The following is a 17,362-nucleotide window of genomic DNA, read 5'->3' on the forward strand; positions in this document are numbered from 1 at the left end:
ACACAATTACCAAAATAATCCACCTCACTGGGCCCAAAGTTTGGGTGGCTGCACCACACTGAGTCTGTAGATGGCAAAAGAGAAAAGTTTCCACGAATTTCTATTGAACGGTCAGGACTAAAAGCTCGTGAGGACTGAGGAAAATATCTTTCAGTTGAATTTTTTTTATTTATGTGCCCACTACAGAGGAGAGTAATGAATAGGCTGGGTCTCAGGAGGATGTGCTACACAAAGAATTTTACTAAGAATTGCTAAAATAACTTAATAAAAGACTGAACAAAACCCCCACTAAGCACTGGACGTTGGCTAGACGTGCGGATCACGCCTTTATTCGGTCCCTGGGTCCGTGATTAATTCTGTTTGACGTCCAAACTTGATCCACAGTTTGGACGTCCAACCATGACCCAGCCTGGACATCAACATGACGTTCAACATTTGAACGTTGGACTGGTTCATTTCTTTGGACGTCTATGACAGATGCAGGGAATTTACAGGATTAATAAAAGTAATTATTTTTATTTACAAATCTTAACATTGTTGTTATCAGCAATGATACATAGGAATACTGATTATCTATAAACAAACACGATTTATTGTGTCTTTGCCTGCTGATTCATTCAGTGCATGTAGGTTTTCCTGCTTTTCTTTCATTGGTTTATTTATTGTACTTAATCAACCTATTTGTTTGTAACCAGGTTAAAACTGTCATTTATTAAATTGATCGATGTTAAAATGTAAAATAATAATGGTTCAAGTATTTAGAAAGAAGTTTGAATTCCTTTTAAAAGGAGTACAATGTGTTTATCAAGTTTAAAAGAGCACTTGCGTTTTATTTTAGTGAGGTTGGTATTGGGTTTTATCATGAAGAGCTTTGTAACAGGAAGTAATTGTGTTTGTGTTCGGTAGCACACAGGAGAGGAGTTGTGACTAAAGTAGAAGTTTGTACAAGTTCATGCTCACATTTTGCAAACTGCTTGTGAGAAGCTGAGGACATTTCTGCACCGCGCAGCTGTTCACTTTTGTTTTAGCTCAGGAGCTCGCGCCATCTTGGAGATGCTCTTCCCTCTGCCTTCGTTCACACATGACTGTGTCCGTCCAGAAAACCTGCCCTCCGCTGAAAACATGGGACTGCAGAGCCTATACATGTAGAAACATTATAAAAACAAAGTTTGAGATTGAAAGATGTCCACAATGACCACATTTGGACTATAAATAGCCTTTACAAGAAGGTCCTTCTAAAAGACATCACTCCAACGTCACCTTACGCAGTGAGATTATATCAGCACTTAATTTCTACCGATTATGTCATTGATAGATCACAGGGCATTTTCTGGTCTTTACCTTTGTTTTGGCCCCCATTGCCACCAGCAGGGCGCTGTAATGGATAATCTTAACATAGTATCATTAAACTGGTAACTGGCTGCATAATAAAGTCACAGCATAACGAAACCGTGGAGCATGTGTTGCTGGACATGATGGATGACATCATTCAAGGCAACACTGTGTCGCTGTGAGACTCTTTAATGGACCTGAAGGAAAACCTACTGTGTTAGTATGTGAATTGACATACATTACATGTATTTGTACCTCCATTAATGATGACATTGGTGCTAACCTCCAAAATACTGTCAAATATGTGTAGTCTGCAGAGACAGGATGAAGCCTAGCCAACCAAAGCTAATCTGCAGCTTACGTGAAAAAAAGAGAAGTTAGTAGAGGAATATCTTTTTCAGTCATTATCATAATGCCATTGTGAGTGTGACTCATTGCTCTGCTGCCATCCAAAAATGTGCCACATGATGTGACCCTCAAATGCACCCACAGTGGCTGACGTACCTGACAGCTGTGGTCTGTTGGTTCCACTGCTGTGCTGTCAGTCAGAGGAGCTAGTGTTTAATGCCAGGGATGTCCCGTGTGGGCTTTAAAGCTTCTTCTTTCTCATTACCAGAAATTGACACGCTTTAAATGCCTTGTCTTCACCTTCCCTTGCCCCAGTGATTGTGCTCAGTTGATTTAGCCTGTTCAGCAAATTTGCATGCGACACGAGGAAGGTTTGGACATGGCTATGGCTGAGAGCTGCTGACCTTGCTAAGCTTATCTTAAATCACCGCCTTCCATTCTCTCTGATAATTAATGTTTCATGGAGAGATTACTTTCTGGACAGCATGCACAGTGTACTGCTATTACCTTCATGTTGTGAGTATTTGCTGTAGCAGCCACCTGTTTGGATGCTCAGTTTACCATTCATTTGCCACTGACTGTAAACGTGGACCGAAAGAACGTATCGTTGAATTTGATGCCCAAGAAAATGTACCGCATTAGCACCAAAATAATGTGTCCATACAATAAATAGCTCCAAGGTTCTATCAAAGACCAAGTGATGTTTTGTTGTTTTGTTTTCTTGAGCTTTTGTTGAAGCAGTGGAGAGCAGGAAGTGTCCAGTTAGCTTGTTTCTCATGAATCTCAGGTATGCGTCTCTTGCATCTAATTTCAGAATGTCACTACAAATGAATCTCCAGCTCCAGGTTACGGTCGCCTTTTTTATAGCCACCCTGAGCAAAAAACTTGAAAAGAAAAAGGAAATCTTAATATATGATGTTTTTAATAACATATGAAAGTTGGCTTACTGATGACAACATAATGCAACAAAGGGCAAAGTGAAATGGAAACAGATGGGAGGATGAACATTCATTTTGTTGTAATTTAGAAAGATTTGCAGCGTGTTTGCATTCGGTTTGAATGAAGCTTGAAAATGTTGACAAGCTTGGTGAGATTTATATTATATTTATCCCAGATTGAGAAACTGAAGAGAGATGGAGCAAAATGCAATTTAAGTAAATCTTAGTGGTGTGGTTTAAGGTCAGTAAGTGACAGCTGATAAAACAGAATAATGGCAGATTGAAAAGAAACAGCCTGGGCCTCTACAGAATCAACGATCTAACATAGAGCATTCACCATCAATGCCACGAGTAGCACTAATCCATATACTGTACATCACATGGACAACAAGAACACCATGTCAATAAACGCTGAAAGCACCCATAGTGAGTCAGACCTGAGCCTATTCATAACAATATCCAGGATAGTAATATTCACTGTGTGTGTGTGGGGGGGGGGGGCATGGATGCAGTACTCAGTCACCTTGTAGCTTCTTGTCTCAACTGTCATGAAAACTGTGATGATGAAAAATGTCAGGAGGTGAAATTAAACAGGATTTCAGGTGCTTCTTAGCCGGGTGTTGGAAATATGATAGTGGCTGCATGTTAACCAGCTGTTCATGCAGCCGCTGTCTGCTGCGATAATGGTCACAGCACGACGCTCACATTTATTGTTGTTCTTTGTACTACCAAAGACAAAAGGTGACACCAGTGCAGATCATTTGCTTGTTTTATATAGATTATTAATTCATTTTTTTATGTATGCATCTATATACCAACCTCAGGTATGGTCCTCAACAGGTTTTAAGAAAGAGCGGTTCTTAGATTCATATTATCCTTGTTTGAGGTGATCTTTGGAAGGCACTCTCTTTTCAAATACAGTTTAAAATGCCCTCTATGGTCACGTGTAACCAAAAACTCTCCATTGCATTTCATAAAAGGCTTCATCAGGAAATATGGGTTGGAAAGAGTCGTCAGAGAGTTTTAATAGAAACAAGCTATTATTTTCTTTGGTCCTGGTGTTAGACAGCTGTGCTATATGTCATGATACATCAACTGGTGAAGTTTAAATGAGGTAAGATTTGCAATGTTGCTAATGGCTTTACATATTGACATGTTTGTTGCAACATATATTATGTCTGACGTATGTCTGAGATTGTGGCTGTTTATTCACATCCTGTTGGTAATTCTAGTTTGTTTTTTAACTTAAATGTAACTTATACATTTAAGTTTCAATGAGATAAAGAAATACTTGTCATTTCCAGTATGAGTGTAAGTGAATGTTATTAAATTAAACACAGTGACTCATACGCTCTGTGGCCTGTGAACAGTTTGTGCCCAAAGCTTCAGCACTTGGCATTCTGCCGGGTCACCGTCTGTCCACAGAGCTGCAGTGCCAGTTTCACTTTCATATGTGTCACTCACTCTGTATGTCATCTGATGCTATTTTCTAGTAAAAATCCATTTTTTATCTCACCTCAGATTTTCTATGTGGATGAAGTAAGTTTGCATTAGCGTGCATTAGTGTAACTTGCTCCAAGACCTTGGTTTCCCTACACCAATATTGATAATGTCAATTAGCAACTTGGTTTCCAAAATGACTCATCACCAGAATAAATTATGGACTTATTTTACTAACAAAATACCAAAAATGTTCATGTCATGTTGTTCTGATCCTATTTCCCTTTGGCATCAAAATAAAACACATTTCAAAATCAGGAATTTATGTTAATTCTTTTTCCAAGCACTGCAGGCACTGGTCATAAAAAGTGTGACAGAGACTCAGGGTTCTTCCCTTTTGTCTTCTGCGAGACGAGCAGCTCAGAAGAGGATTTTGATTCATGTCATACTTCCACTGAATGCCCAGGGGATTCTCCTTTCCTGTTGGCTGATTATCATCAACTCAGAACAAGGGGATAAACCTCTCTCCACCAAAATAAGAACAAAATCAGATTGGCTCAGAGCAGGTTAGTTAGGTACAGTTTAAGTGATTTGATAAGATAAGATAAGATAAGATAAGATAAGATAAGATAACCTTTATTAGTCCCACACGTGGGAAATTTGTTTTGTCACAGCAGGAAGTGGACAGTGCAAAAGTTATGAGGCAAAAATTAGAATACAATAAGAATAAATACAGTACACAACTGTACAGAATAGAATAAAATAAAATACTATATACAGTAGAATAAAATAAAATAAATATACAATAAGATAAAAATAGAATACAAATACAAATACTATATACAACTGAGTAAAAATACAACGATGACAGAAAGGATTATTGCACTTAGTATTATTGCACATGTATGGATGTGTGTGCTTGATCAGTTAAAGTCTTTATTATGGAGTCTGACAGCAGTGGGGAGGAAAGACCTGCGAAATCTCTCCGTCCCACACCGTGGGTGCCGCAGTCTCCCACTGAAGGAGCTGCTCAGTGCTGTCACAGTCTGCTGCATGGGGTGGGAGATGTTGTCCATCAGGGATGACAGCTTAGCCGCCGTTCTCCTGTCACTCACCACCTCCACTGGGTCCAGAGGGCATCCTAGAACAGAGCTGGCCCTTCGGATCACCCTGTTCAGTCTCTTCCTGTCCCCAGCAGAGATGCTGCCGCCCCAGCAGACCACACCATAAAAGATAGCAGAAGCCACAACAGAGTCATAGAAGGTTTTCAGGAGTGGGCCCTCCACTCCAAACGACCTGAGTCTCCGCAGCAGGTACAGCCTGCTCTGCCCTTTCCTGTAGAGGGCGTCTGAGTTATGAGTCCAGTCCAGTCTATTGTTCAGATGAACACCAAGGTACCTGTAGCTGTCCACAGCCTCAATGTCCATACCTTGGATGTTCAGTGGTTGCAGTGGAGAATGCTTGTGCCTGCGGAAGTCTACCACCAGCTCCTTGGTTTTACTGGCGTTGATCTGGAGGTAGTTCAGCTGGCACCAGTCCACAAAGTCTTGAGTCAGTCCTCTGTACTCCTTGTCGTCCCCATCAGTGATGAGGCCGACTATTGCAGAGTCATCAGAGAACTTCTGCAGGAAGCACTGGGTGGAATTGTGGGAGAAGTCTGCAGTGTAGTTGGTGAAGAGGAACGGAGCCAGAACCGTTCCCTGTGGGGCCCCCGTACTGCAGACGACCCTGTCCGACACACAGCCCTGAGTCCTCACATACTGTGGTCGGTCGGTCAGGTAGTCCAGGATCCAGGTAGTGAGGTGATGGTCCACTCCAGAGTTCACCAGCTTGTCCTTTAGAACCGAGGGAAGAATAGTGTTGAAGGCACTGGAGAAATCAAAGAACATGATTCTCACAGTGCTTCCAGCGGTCTCCAGGTGAGCGAGGGAACGATGTAGGAGGTGAATGACGGCATCATCCGCTCCAATGCCAGGCTGGTAGGCAAACTGAAGTGGGTCCAGTGATGAGCTTATTAGGCGCCGAAGCTGAGCCAGGACCAACCGCTCCAGGGTCTTCATCAGGTGGGATGTCAGAGCCACCGGCCTGTAGCTGTTGAGGTCCTTTTTGGTTTAGGATTCCTACTACTTCATTTGCTTTGCTCCTGCTAAATTGCTTGAATAAAATTCTAAATTGTGGACATTCACTTTTAACCTTTTATGGAGCAGTAAAGGTAAAAGTCTGAGGATTATTCTTTATTTGTGCAAATAGCTCTTACAGGTTTCCCCTGGTGGCTGTAGTTCAGGTGGTAGAGCCTACCAGTCGATCCTTGTCTGCTCCAGTCTGTATGCCAAATATCTTTGGCCAAGATACTAACCCCACGTTGTCTGAATGTCTGTGGGATGGAAGCACTTACGTAGAGCATAGAATAAAGTTAGGGTTGTGTAAAGCACTATGGGTGCTCAGAAGAGCACTGTACAAAAACCCGTCCATTACCTAGTGGCACTAAATGAATCTTTCCTTGGCGCCTGCTGTCCAGGCTACTAAAATCATTCCAGAAATGACAAGTGCCACAATCAGTAGGGGAACTACCTTTAACAGGTGAGACTGATGAATTGTAGGACTACTAATGAGGACTGGGTGAGACTCAGATACAAGGAAAATGTGTTAATGAACCACATTTTTCAGCTTTTGATATTTTTCTTTAAAAAACAAACAAACTTTGAGTCCCTTTTGTCTATTTGAAATTAGCGTCATCATTAAAATGAAACACCAGCTTGTTTAACTCTATGTTACGCAGTGCTACACGTAACGTGCTAATTTACCCCAAAAAGTTTTGTCTAAACGATGTTTCAAATTGACATGTAGATTTATTTTTTTCTTTAAGCCTGTGCTTCTAAAATGTTGTCAATGCTGCATCTCTAGGCTGTAGGCTTAGTTATGCATGCAGTCTATTTTGAGGACATAGTGCTTTGAAATGAAGCACTGACTAATCTTCACACATCCTGAAGACTGCCTGATAGGCGTGCCTCTCTCTTTGGCTTCTTTGTGGTGAGATATGTGAGGGGAGAGAGAAACGGGGAAAAGAACAGGAATGAAAGACTGAAGGGAGAAGGGAAAAAGGAAGGGGAGCAGTGCCAGGACCCGTGGTCATCCTACAGGGTGTACGAGGCTGCCAGAGGCCTTGTAATCTCCCCTTACCCTGCCCTCCATCCCATCTCTCTCATCCTTTCCACTTCACCATGACAAACAGGATTGCCTCTCTATGAAAAAGCCAAAGGCTACCTCTTGTCTTTCTTTCCCCTTTCTTACCCAGCCGCCCTCATCCCATTTGTCATTTACCCTGCCTCACTCTTGGTTAACTCACAGGGACTGGCTGTTGCTGCCCGGCTGTTGCTGCCCGGCTTGGCTGCCGAGCTCCCAGGCCTGGCAAGAACGCTCCACCAGTTCCCCCAGTGTCAGCATTTAGAAACCCTCTTAATGGGTTTAGGCACATTTGCTAATTTGTCAACAAGTTTTGGATGTGGAAGCTTCTGCCAAGCTGCTCGGTCTGGCACTTGACTGAAATGGATGTCTGCTGGCCAACCGTTTGTGTAGGCATGGGCAAAATCAAATTCAAAGCACTTTCAGTACTTGACAGTGAGTGGCTTGTAAACGATAACAATTATTTTTTTATCATTCTGCATATTAATAGAGATGAATTCAGATATTATTCAGATAATACTTTAATGCTAGAATGATAATGAATTGAATAAAATTGAAATTTGGAGTAAGAAATGGCACATTTCCATGCCAAGGCATGTTTGTGGTTCTTCAAATCAATTTGGTCATCACATAAAGTCATTCCATGACATCTATTGTGCTGTATCACTGGCCATTTGATTGATTTATACCTGTTTACGAGGTACAATGACATGGCAGTGGGAAAAAAGGTGATTTAAGGCAGCGGTCCCCAACCCTTTTTTATCATGGACCAGTTTCACGTTGGACAAACTGTCTGTGTGTGTGTTTGGGTGATGTAATGCAAATATAATGATCCTTGAAATTTTCTTTTAAATGCAGCTTTCTTTTTGTTGGCGCTCTCCGATTCTTCTGGTGTCACATCTTTGGCTTTCTCTCCATTTTCAAAGACGCTCTCCAGTGATTTTTTTGTCTTTGTGTCATTTTTGCAAGGACTTAATGATGCATTGAATGAAGAAAAAAAACCTCTGCACTCTGTGATGTTTGCGTTATGTAAGTTTCCAGGTGGAGGCCGACCATTGGTGGAAGATGGAATGAGGCCGGCTACAAATTGGGACCTGACTGGGCCGGCAGCCTCTCCTACTTCCTGTTTGTAGCGAGCCGTGCGTTCGGCCCTGTGTTCTGTGTGACTGAGTTTCCTGAGATGAGAAGAGCTAGGCTGCAGTGGAAATAGTTTAGAAAGACCTCTATCTGGACATGGTAGCTGTAGGGGTGGGAAGCCGCTTCTTTTTAGAACCTTTTTCTCGTGTTTCGGTTAGGGAGACAGGTAAGAGGCTTGTATTTTCTTTTAGGGTTTTCTCACTGTAGGGAAGTTAGTTCTGTTTCATTTCTAGTGTGTTTTGTTTGTTGTTTTGTCCATGCCCACCCTGATGGTCGCTACCTGTTGAATTAATAAAACAAATAGTGGCTGTGTGTTTTACTTCTTTGCTTTCTTTTTCTTGTTTTCCTTGTGTTGCACTCCGGCTCCCCCTAGGCCGGTGCAACAGGGATATTTTCTTGACACACTTTAGAACCAGCAGGGTTGTCAAAACACAACAACCTACCTCAGTATCGTTGTTGACCATGTCCATCCACTTATCACCAGTGCCCCCATCTTCTAATCACTGTTTCCAGCTGGAGATTTGTTATTGTGTCTTTGTCGCATAGCTCAAATCACCTCACTGTTATGTGACGGCTGTGTGCAGATCAGGCCTAACGAAACAGGGGAAGCAAAACCAGATACATAACATCAGACCTGGACCTTCAAAATAAAACAGGAAACACAGACTGAAAATAATAACACAGAGCTGGAATTTAGCACAAGTTCCCTTTGAAACTTTAATATATAAGATTCCTATTTTTAAAAAAGTCACCAGCAGGAGGTAGCATTTACCAGACAGTTTCGTGCGCATACACTCTGTGCATAACAGTTTAGAGGCACATTTAAAGGAAATTTGTGGGCTTTTGGTTGGTTCTTTTGCTTTGTGCTTGTAGAAACGAGGATGATAGGTAGTATTTTAAGTTTAATAGATAGTAGGTACTTCTTCAAGTATATTCTACAGCATTGTACACACTAGTACCTCTAGATGGTTTCAGAAGATTTTAAAAAGAAGCTAAGTGCAGCTTTGAAATAATTATACAGAGAAGCACAATCTTCTGTTTTCATAATATACTCAAGGTCACATTGATTCAGATGAGAAATTTAACACTATTTCACCAGTTTAACTTGCCTCCAGATTAAAAAAAGTGTACTAGGCATTTCAGAGATTAAAAAATTACTTGTAATTTGAATACTCCCATTAAATCAGTGCCTTTTGGAAGTAAAGAATAGATCTCTTTTCTCTTGTGTGTTTTCACCAATACAGGGTTTCTAAGCACAGGAGACCAGGCAGCCAAGGGCAACTATGGACTGCTGGATCAAATTCAGGCTCTCAGGTGGATCAAAGAAAACATCCAGGCCTTCAAAGGAGACCCAAAGCGAGTGACCATTTTTGGCTCTGGTGCAGGAGCATCGTGTGTCAGCCTGCTAACCCTCTCACATTACTCAGAAGGTACATGTTCTTTTTCACGGATCAAGGCACAACCACAGTAATATATGGTCAAAAGCAGGGGTCTTGTCATCAGTTTATAATTCCTGCTGTTATTTTGATATAGTGTGGATTTCACATCAAAAACAAACCCACAGTGAATCGTGAAGCGTGGAAGTTTTTTTTTAAAGCAGACCTGAAATGATAACACATTTCATAGTAGAGGAAACAATGTAGCAAAATGACATCTGTTTTCTCTTGTTTAGTTAAAATTAAAATTAACTCCTACAGTATTAAATAGATTCATGCAGTTATTTAGACCTATCCTTCACTTACCCTTGATATTAAGGATGCAAACAAGTAGCTCCTGCATCTGTTTCCTCTTGCTTTGCATTTACATACATCTGTGGCAAGGGGCATGTGCAATAGTTAACAATGGCAACACTATTTTGAGGTATTTATTTGTCCTTGAGTGGATATATGTATACCTAGGTAATCAGATTTTTCTCAAACATAGACTGGATTCGTTCATATTCAGTTCTAGCAAATCAAACACTTAATTGACTTAATTGTGCACAGCAACTAGAGGTCGATGGGCAATTTTTGTAAACAAAGAAACAAAACCACAGAAAAGAGAACATAACCTCAATATAAACCTAAGCTCTGCTCAGCTGGAGGAAGCGCTTCAGTTTGTATATCCATCGCCCCGCCTGTTCACCGTGTGTACTTTGTAGCTTTTTCAAACAAAAAATATTCCTGTATGAAAATGGAGTGTTTGCTCTTTGTCTCTTAGATTATTTCTAATACAGAGAACACTTCATACGTATGACAAACATGCACGTTCCTTGGGTTGTTTATCATATTTGATACTGAAATGCAGTCTGTAGTCATTTACACTGGAGCATGAGGTATGAATGAGAAAAAGACTGTATTTACATCTTTGTTTACAGACAATAATATGGAAAATTTTAATTAAAAAACACAAAAGATAATTCTTCTAGTAAAAACAAACAAACAAGCAAAAAACAGGATTTGGAAGATTTGGAAAATGTTCTCGCAGTTCCCCTTCAGCTGTCCTCTCTTTGTGATATGAAAACTTTGTGAAAAACAAAACTCTGCACAAAATGTATATTTTTATCTTGCTGGTAAAAGTCTCTTGGTCGCTTTACCAAATATGCGAGGGAAGATTTTTATTTCCTTATGTCATGGCTATTTTGGCGTTTCATTTTCCTTATCTTGTACTTGAAGAAACATGAATGGCTTGATAGACACATATAAAATCCCTTGTGTTCAATTGCTGCAGCAGTCATGGTGCCCATACACCCTTGTAGGCAACCTTCATTTCATCAAAGGAAGGTATTGTCACTTGTTGCCTCAGTTGGATCTCTGTTTTAAAGCTGCCATAAAGATTTATGTAGCTTCAACATTTGCATTAGCAGCACACCAGAAGCTGATAACACTCTCACTCTTTCAGTGTGTTTAGTTTTAGAGTGAACATCTAACTAACAGTGACAGTGGTGAAAGCTTGTACACGACTAACCAGGCTTTATGGGAAACATCTGCTCTGTCCGAATAACATACTTTTAACTGAGCCCGGCTGAGTCACCACTGTGTTTGCATGAATATAAATAGAACCCATGGCTTCAGTGTTCCTACCGCACTGTGGCCCACTTACTGACTGGCAGCTCGAGAAGTCATGCTAGCAATGTTCCAGAATGTGGAACCAGCCTGAAGTATAGTAACAGCAAATATCTTCTATATGCCAGTTTATCATTCATTCATTCGTTAGAGACAGAAAGACGTACATTAAATATTATGAATTATTCTATTATTTGCTATGAAATGTGTGCTGGAAATAATGGAGACATGGCTTCTTAGAATTCTGTTATACTGGTCTGCATGCCCAGTGTTATTTGAGAAGTCTTACCCACATCACATCATCATGTACTAATGTGTAGTCATGACCTCTTTGGCAACACATTTTATCACACTTTGTACCCACTTAGTATATGTTGTTATTTTTTTTTTTTACATGTAGGGTAGATGGATAGAAATATTTTCTGTAAGTGTTGAAGTGTTGGAGGACTGGCTAACCGAAAAGAAACTAATACATGAGCAGATCTGGCAGCACAAATGAATCAGCTACTAATGGAGGAGATGCCTCCATAATGGCTAACTGAAGGCCGGACAGTCCTGATCCTCAAGGATCCCCAGACTGGTCCCATCCAACTACCAGCCATTACCCTGCCTCAGCTTAACATGGATGCTACTGAAAGGCATCATAGCGGCTAAGATGAACAGGCTCAATACATCAGCAGGCCCCAGAAAGGAACTGGCAGAAACACCAGAGGGGCAAAACACCAACTCCGTGTAGATAGAGCAGTCTCTCGAGTCTGTAAGACCAGACTAACCGACCTGTGCACCGCCTGTATTGACTATAAGAAAAGCTGCAACACTGCATCAGACATGGATCCAGAAATGCCTAAAACAGTACAAATGCAACAAGATCCAAATCGCATATGTCAGGAATTTTATGGGTATATAGCAAACGCCATTAAGTGTGGGATTTCCCAAGTATTAACCTGTCCACGGCTGTTCTGCATAGGCCTGAACACTCTCAGCCAGATCGTTAATAAGACTGGCTACAGATATTACATACTACTGGCATGCTACAAGCTGTATGCCAGGAGTGAACAAGACATCAGTTCACTGATCCACACGACTCGGAACTCCAGCAAAGACATTGGAACGTCATTCGGACAAAGAGGGAAGGTAGTCAGAACTGAGGGGATTGCACTACCAGAAGGCAACATTGGAGATATTGAAAACAGCTACAAGTACCTTGGAATCCCACAGGCAAATGGGAATGATGAAGAGCCCACTAGGAAAGCCGTAAACACTTAATTCCTTCAGAGAGTAAACAAGTCCTGAGGAGTGAGCTGAATGGGAATAACAAGATCTGGGCAATCAATGCTTACACCCTGCTGGGATCATAAGTCCTGCACCCTGAGACCGTAAGCTGAGCGGAAGGTGGCCAAGGACTAGTGAGTGTCAGGATAAAACAACAAAGACCCATGAGTACATCAGGAAGATGACCAAAACTCGTCATTTGCTTAGTGAATACCTCAAGCAGCAAAACCCAAGAAAGAAGAGGAGCCGTAGAGGGTTAATTACTATAGTCTTACAATAGAATAATGTACATCAAATTGCTTGAGAATTAGTTCTCCCAGATCATAACTGTGCTTGTCTTTGCTTTGGTATAGTGTTAACAAACAAATGGCAAAACATTTGCTTTATCAAGGTGAAAGGTTGCCTAAGAGAGTTGAGGCTTTGTTAAAGGTGGTCATACCAAATACTGACTTTCTAGCTTGTTTGAACTTGAAAACTCAGTTTTTGTTTCATATGTTGTATTTCCATGTTCAATAAACTGCTGCACCAGTTTTTAACAATGTGTGACAATGAATCTGAAAATAACTTTCACAGAATTTTTCAGCGATTCTGAATTCAATTAAATGGTAAAAGGGCATGTACTCAGTAATCACTGTAACCAGACAAACAGTTAAATAGATTGGAGTGCCATCAAAATCTGTTTTGAAAGAGAAAAGTACTGCCGATTTTGCAATACCAATTTAAACCATAAAGCATGAATACAGTGAAGTGTGTATATTACTAACACGAATTCCAATCTCAGATCTGTTCCAGAAAGCCATCATCCAGAGCGGCACTGCTCTGTCCAGCTGGGCAGTCAACTACCAGCCTGCCAAATATACAAGAGCCCTGGCTGAGAAGGTGGGCTGCAACATGCTGGACACCATCGACCTGGTGGAGTGTCTGCAGAAGAAGAACTACAAGGAACTAATTGAGCAGTACATCACACCCGCTAAGTACCACATTGCCTTCGGGCCAGTGATCGATGGTGATGTGATCCCCGATGACCCCCAGATTCTCATGGAGCAAGGGGAGTTCCTGAACTATGACATTATGCTGGGGGTCAATCAGGGTGAGGGGTTCAAATTTGTTGATGGCATTGTGGACAGTGAGGATGGCGTGTCTGCCAATGATTTTGACTTTGCTGTTTCTGACTTTGTTGACCATCTGTATGGCTACCCTGAGGGCAAAGACACTCTCCGTGAAACCATCAAATTCATGTACACTGACTGGGCTGACAAGGAGAACCCAGAAACTCGCCGCAAAACCCTGGTGGCTCTGTTTACTGACCATCAGTGGGTGGCACCAGCTGTGGCCACAGCTGACCTCCATGCTCAGTATGGTTCGCCCACATATTTCTATGCTTTCTATCACCACTGTCAGAGTGACATGAAGCCCAGCTGGGCTGACTCAGCTCATGGAGATGAAGTCCCATACGTATTTGGAATCCCCATGATCGGCCCAACGGATCTCTTCAACTGCAATTTCTCCAAGAATGACGTGATGTTAAGTGCTGTTGTCATGACCTACTGGACGAACTTTGCTAAAACAGGGTAAGTGCTTCTTTTCCTTCACTGCTCTTTCTATTTAATGCCTCTATAGAATCAGTAGTATCAAACTCTTCTGAATACGTGTAAAATAACACAAGACAAACAAACAAATAATTAAAGAAGCCAAAAACATCAGATTCAGTAAAAGGATTAGATGTTATAGTCCCTGATATTGCATTGCTTTTCACTCGCTGGGCCCACGTCCTCATTTTAGGTTTGACAGCGTTTTAGCAGGTAAAGGTGATGTTTTGACATGAATTGAGCTGCTGTTTTGGGAAGGCCTCGAAGGGGACTGGCGACGGCTCCCTGGCAGATCCCCGTGCACTAAATAGAAGTGAAGAAGTTAAAAAATGGAGACCAGGGAGGGAGGGAGGGTGGGGCACGTAAACGAGAATGATCAGCTTGCAGAACTGGGGGAACCTCTGTAGATGACAGCCGGAAGCGTGTTTGGAGGCGTGGTCCCACTCCTGAAATTCCGAAACATAATCTCCAATAAATGGAAAGAATCTTGAGGGATGGCTGTTACGAGTAAAGGCAGCCCAGAAACTTTACCAGCAGCACACGTCGTTGTGTGCCTCAACTTTCGGTCTTTTACCCAAGCTAATCTGCCATTCTTTTGGGATCAGATTTATTTGAAATGTACTTTCTTTAAAGCACTATATGGAAGAAACCAAATTCATATTCCCATTTCGCTACCCTCTTATTCTCATAACTGGTTTAATTGTACTGTGAGTGAAGTGGCAAAAAGCATCGTAAAGTGTTTTTTGTTTCTCAAGAAACCAGCTCCACGTGTTTTCATGACTGTAGTGGATTCAAATAGTCATTTAATTACTTCTGTAGTTTTTTTTATTTTTATTTTCAGTTAAAATTTTCACTGTAGCCATGAATCACCATCAGATCCTGTGACTGTGAAGACATAACGTGTGATTCAAATCATTTTATTACTTGCAAACACCTCCGTGAGCCCTAATGGGCAATGGATGACTCCTCCTATAAGGACAGAAATGTTTGATCATAGGGTAAAGGTGATCACTTAAAATAAGACTGTCATGATTTAATTGAAAGAAATATAGGTGGATCCAATCTAGTGCAGCAAAATGACCTCCAACCCCTAATGAGATGCATTTATTGTATGTTTGTGACACAATAAAGGACAGTATGGTGGCATGCATACACGTCAGGTAACCTATAATACATACTGTGTATAAATACTTAATATTCTAAGGATAGACAGAACATAAACTCTTGCTAACCTAGAGTTTGAATGATTAACATGTGAGTCAAAAAGATCAAGTGGAGGTTAATAAAACAAGTCAAATCCGCCCAGCTGCTGCAGCAGTGCTGGGTTTGATGAAAGGATTTTCTTGCTGTTTATATTTGGATCACGCTTTTGCTTCACACACACCTTGAGATTAGGTATCAGCGTGTTTGCAGCCCACTCATACTGAAAATTCACTTTAAGGTGAATAAATAAAGTCATGATCAGCTTCATAATCTGCAGTGTTCATTCTGGCAGACTTGCAGACATTTTGGAAGACTCTTTTCTCTTGCTGCTTTTTTAATGGGCACAGAATAAAGCACTGTCATGAATCATGGCAGAGTGACGTTTCTTTTTTTTTACTTTTCCTCATATCACTACAGAGAATTGGACAAGTTGAGCATGATACCATATGTGCATGTTAACTAGGGCTGGGTATCGTCACTGATTTCTAGAATCGATTCGATCCACGATTCTATTAAATTCTATTCGATTTGAATCTGGGAAATTTTGACAGTCAGAAATATTATAATTCAGATCAGTAAATTTACATATTTTTGTATCTATAAAAAGGAAGCTGACACACGCAAGGCTTTATCAAAGCAGAGGCCTTTGTGTCAAAGTAGCTGAAGATAAAACACAGAAAAACATGAAGGTGATTTTCCTGGCCTGGATTTTATAAAAATATTCTGCAGTACATCAAAAACGAAAGAAAAACATTAATGAACATATGAACGTTACCTCTGACGTTACAGCGGTTTTATTAGAGACACGGCTGAGCGTTTTGCATTTTGTATAATTTTAAAAAGTTTAAATTTGTTCAGTATTGAACGGCAGAAATTAGGTTTGATTTTCAGAAGTATGTAAACAGAAAAAAAAACCAGCGGCCGACAGCCTGTAAACAACGGAAGACTTGTGCGTAACAAGCAAGCGAATCATGAAGAAAGGGAAACTGTTCTTGAAGTACAGAGAGAGAGAGAGGGAGCTGTGCATCGTGGTCGAAGCAAAACAGTGAAAGTCAGAGTGAATTCATGACGATGTTTATGTGAAGGGTTGGATCTTCTTTTGCTGCTGGTTCGGTCAATATTCTTTGGAGAGAGATCAAACTAACAGCTTTAGAATCGGTGCAAAAACAGGCGTAAACACAAAGCGCGGACCCGCCGACACATCAGGATCAGCGAGCTGTCGGCTTTCAGCCTATCACAAGTCGCCACTCTGTTGTAGGGCTAACACAGAGTGACACACAACATCCACACTCACATGCACAGCCATTGGCAATTTAGAAAAACCAGTTAACATAATCCCATTAACTGCATGACTTTGGATTGTGAGATGAAGCAAAGTACCTGAAGAGCACTCACGCAGACACTGGAAGAACATTGAATTCACTCCAGTTCAATTTTATTTATGTAGCACCAAATCACAACAATGTGCTTGATATAATAGGATAAAGACCCTACAGTTATAGAGTTTGTTTTTTTTGCCTGTCCTGTTTGGATCTTTAGCCATCAGAATTGTTGTCTGAAGGCCAAGAAAGATACCAAGGGACAAACATGACTGGGGGATAGGACAGGGAGAAAGAATGAAAGAAAGAGAGGGAGAGAAAGAAAAACAGAGGGGAGAAGAGACGGTGAGAAGGGGGGGGGGAAGAAAGAAAGAAAAACAAACAAAACACCTGGATCACCTGTATGGAGAAAAAAAACCAGAAGAGAAAACAAACAAAAGAGCAACATAATAAAAAAACAGCACCATCACAATAAACTAGCTAACAGTAGATATCAGTAGATACTAAATATTACATGTTATTGTGCAGCACGCAAGATCGACAGCGCACAATGTGCT

The 17,362-nt window shown here is 41.0% G+C and overlaps 1 protein-coding gene across 2 annotated transcripts in view; it reads left to right on the top strand.

Moving 5' to 3' along the window:
- nlgn4xa (neuroligin 4 X-linked a) overlaps positions 1 to 17,362 on the top strand; it is a 120,617-nt gene that overhangs the window by 92,050 nt on the left and 11,205 nt on the right. For both annotated transcript variants that reach the window (XM_026158223.1, XM_026158222.1), the window contains 2 exons: positions 9,623 to 9,808; positions 13,476 to 14,265. In XM_026158223.1, coding sequence (XP_026014008.1) covers positions 9,623 to 9,808; positions 13,476 to 14,265 — 976 coding nt within the window. The remainder of the gene's footprint in view (positions 1 to 9,622; positions 9,809 to 13,475; positions 14,266 to 17,362) is intronic.

This window comes from Astatotilapia calliptera, chromosome 23, assembly GCF_900246225.1.
Source record: "Astatotilapia calliptera chromosome 23, fAstCal1.2, whole genome shotgun sequence".
NCBI lineage: Eukaryota > Metazoa > Chordata > Actinopteri > Cichliformes > Cichlidae > Astatotilapia > Astatotilapia calliptera.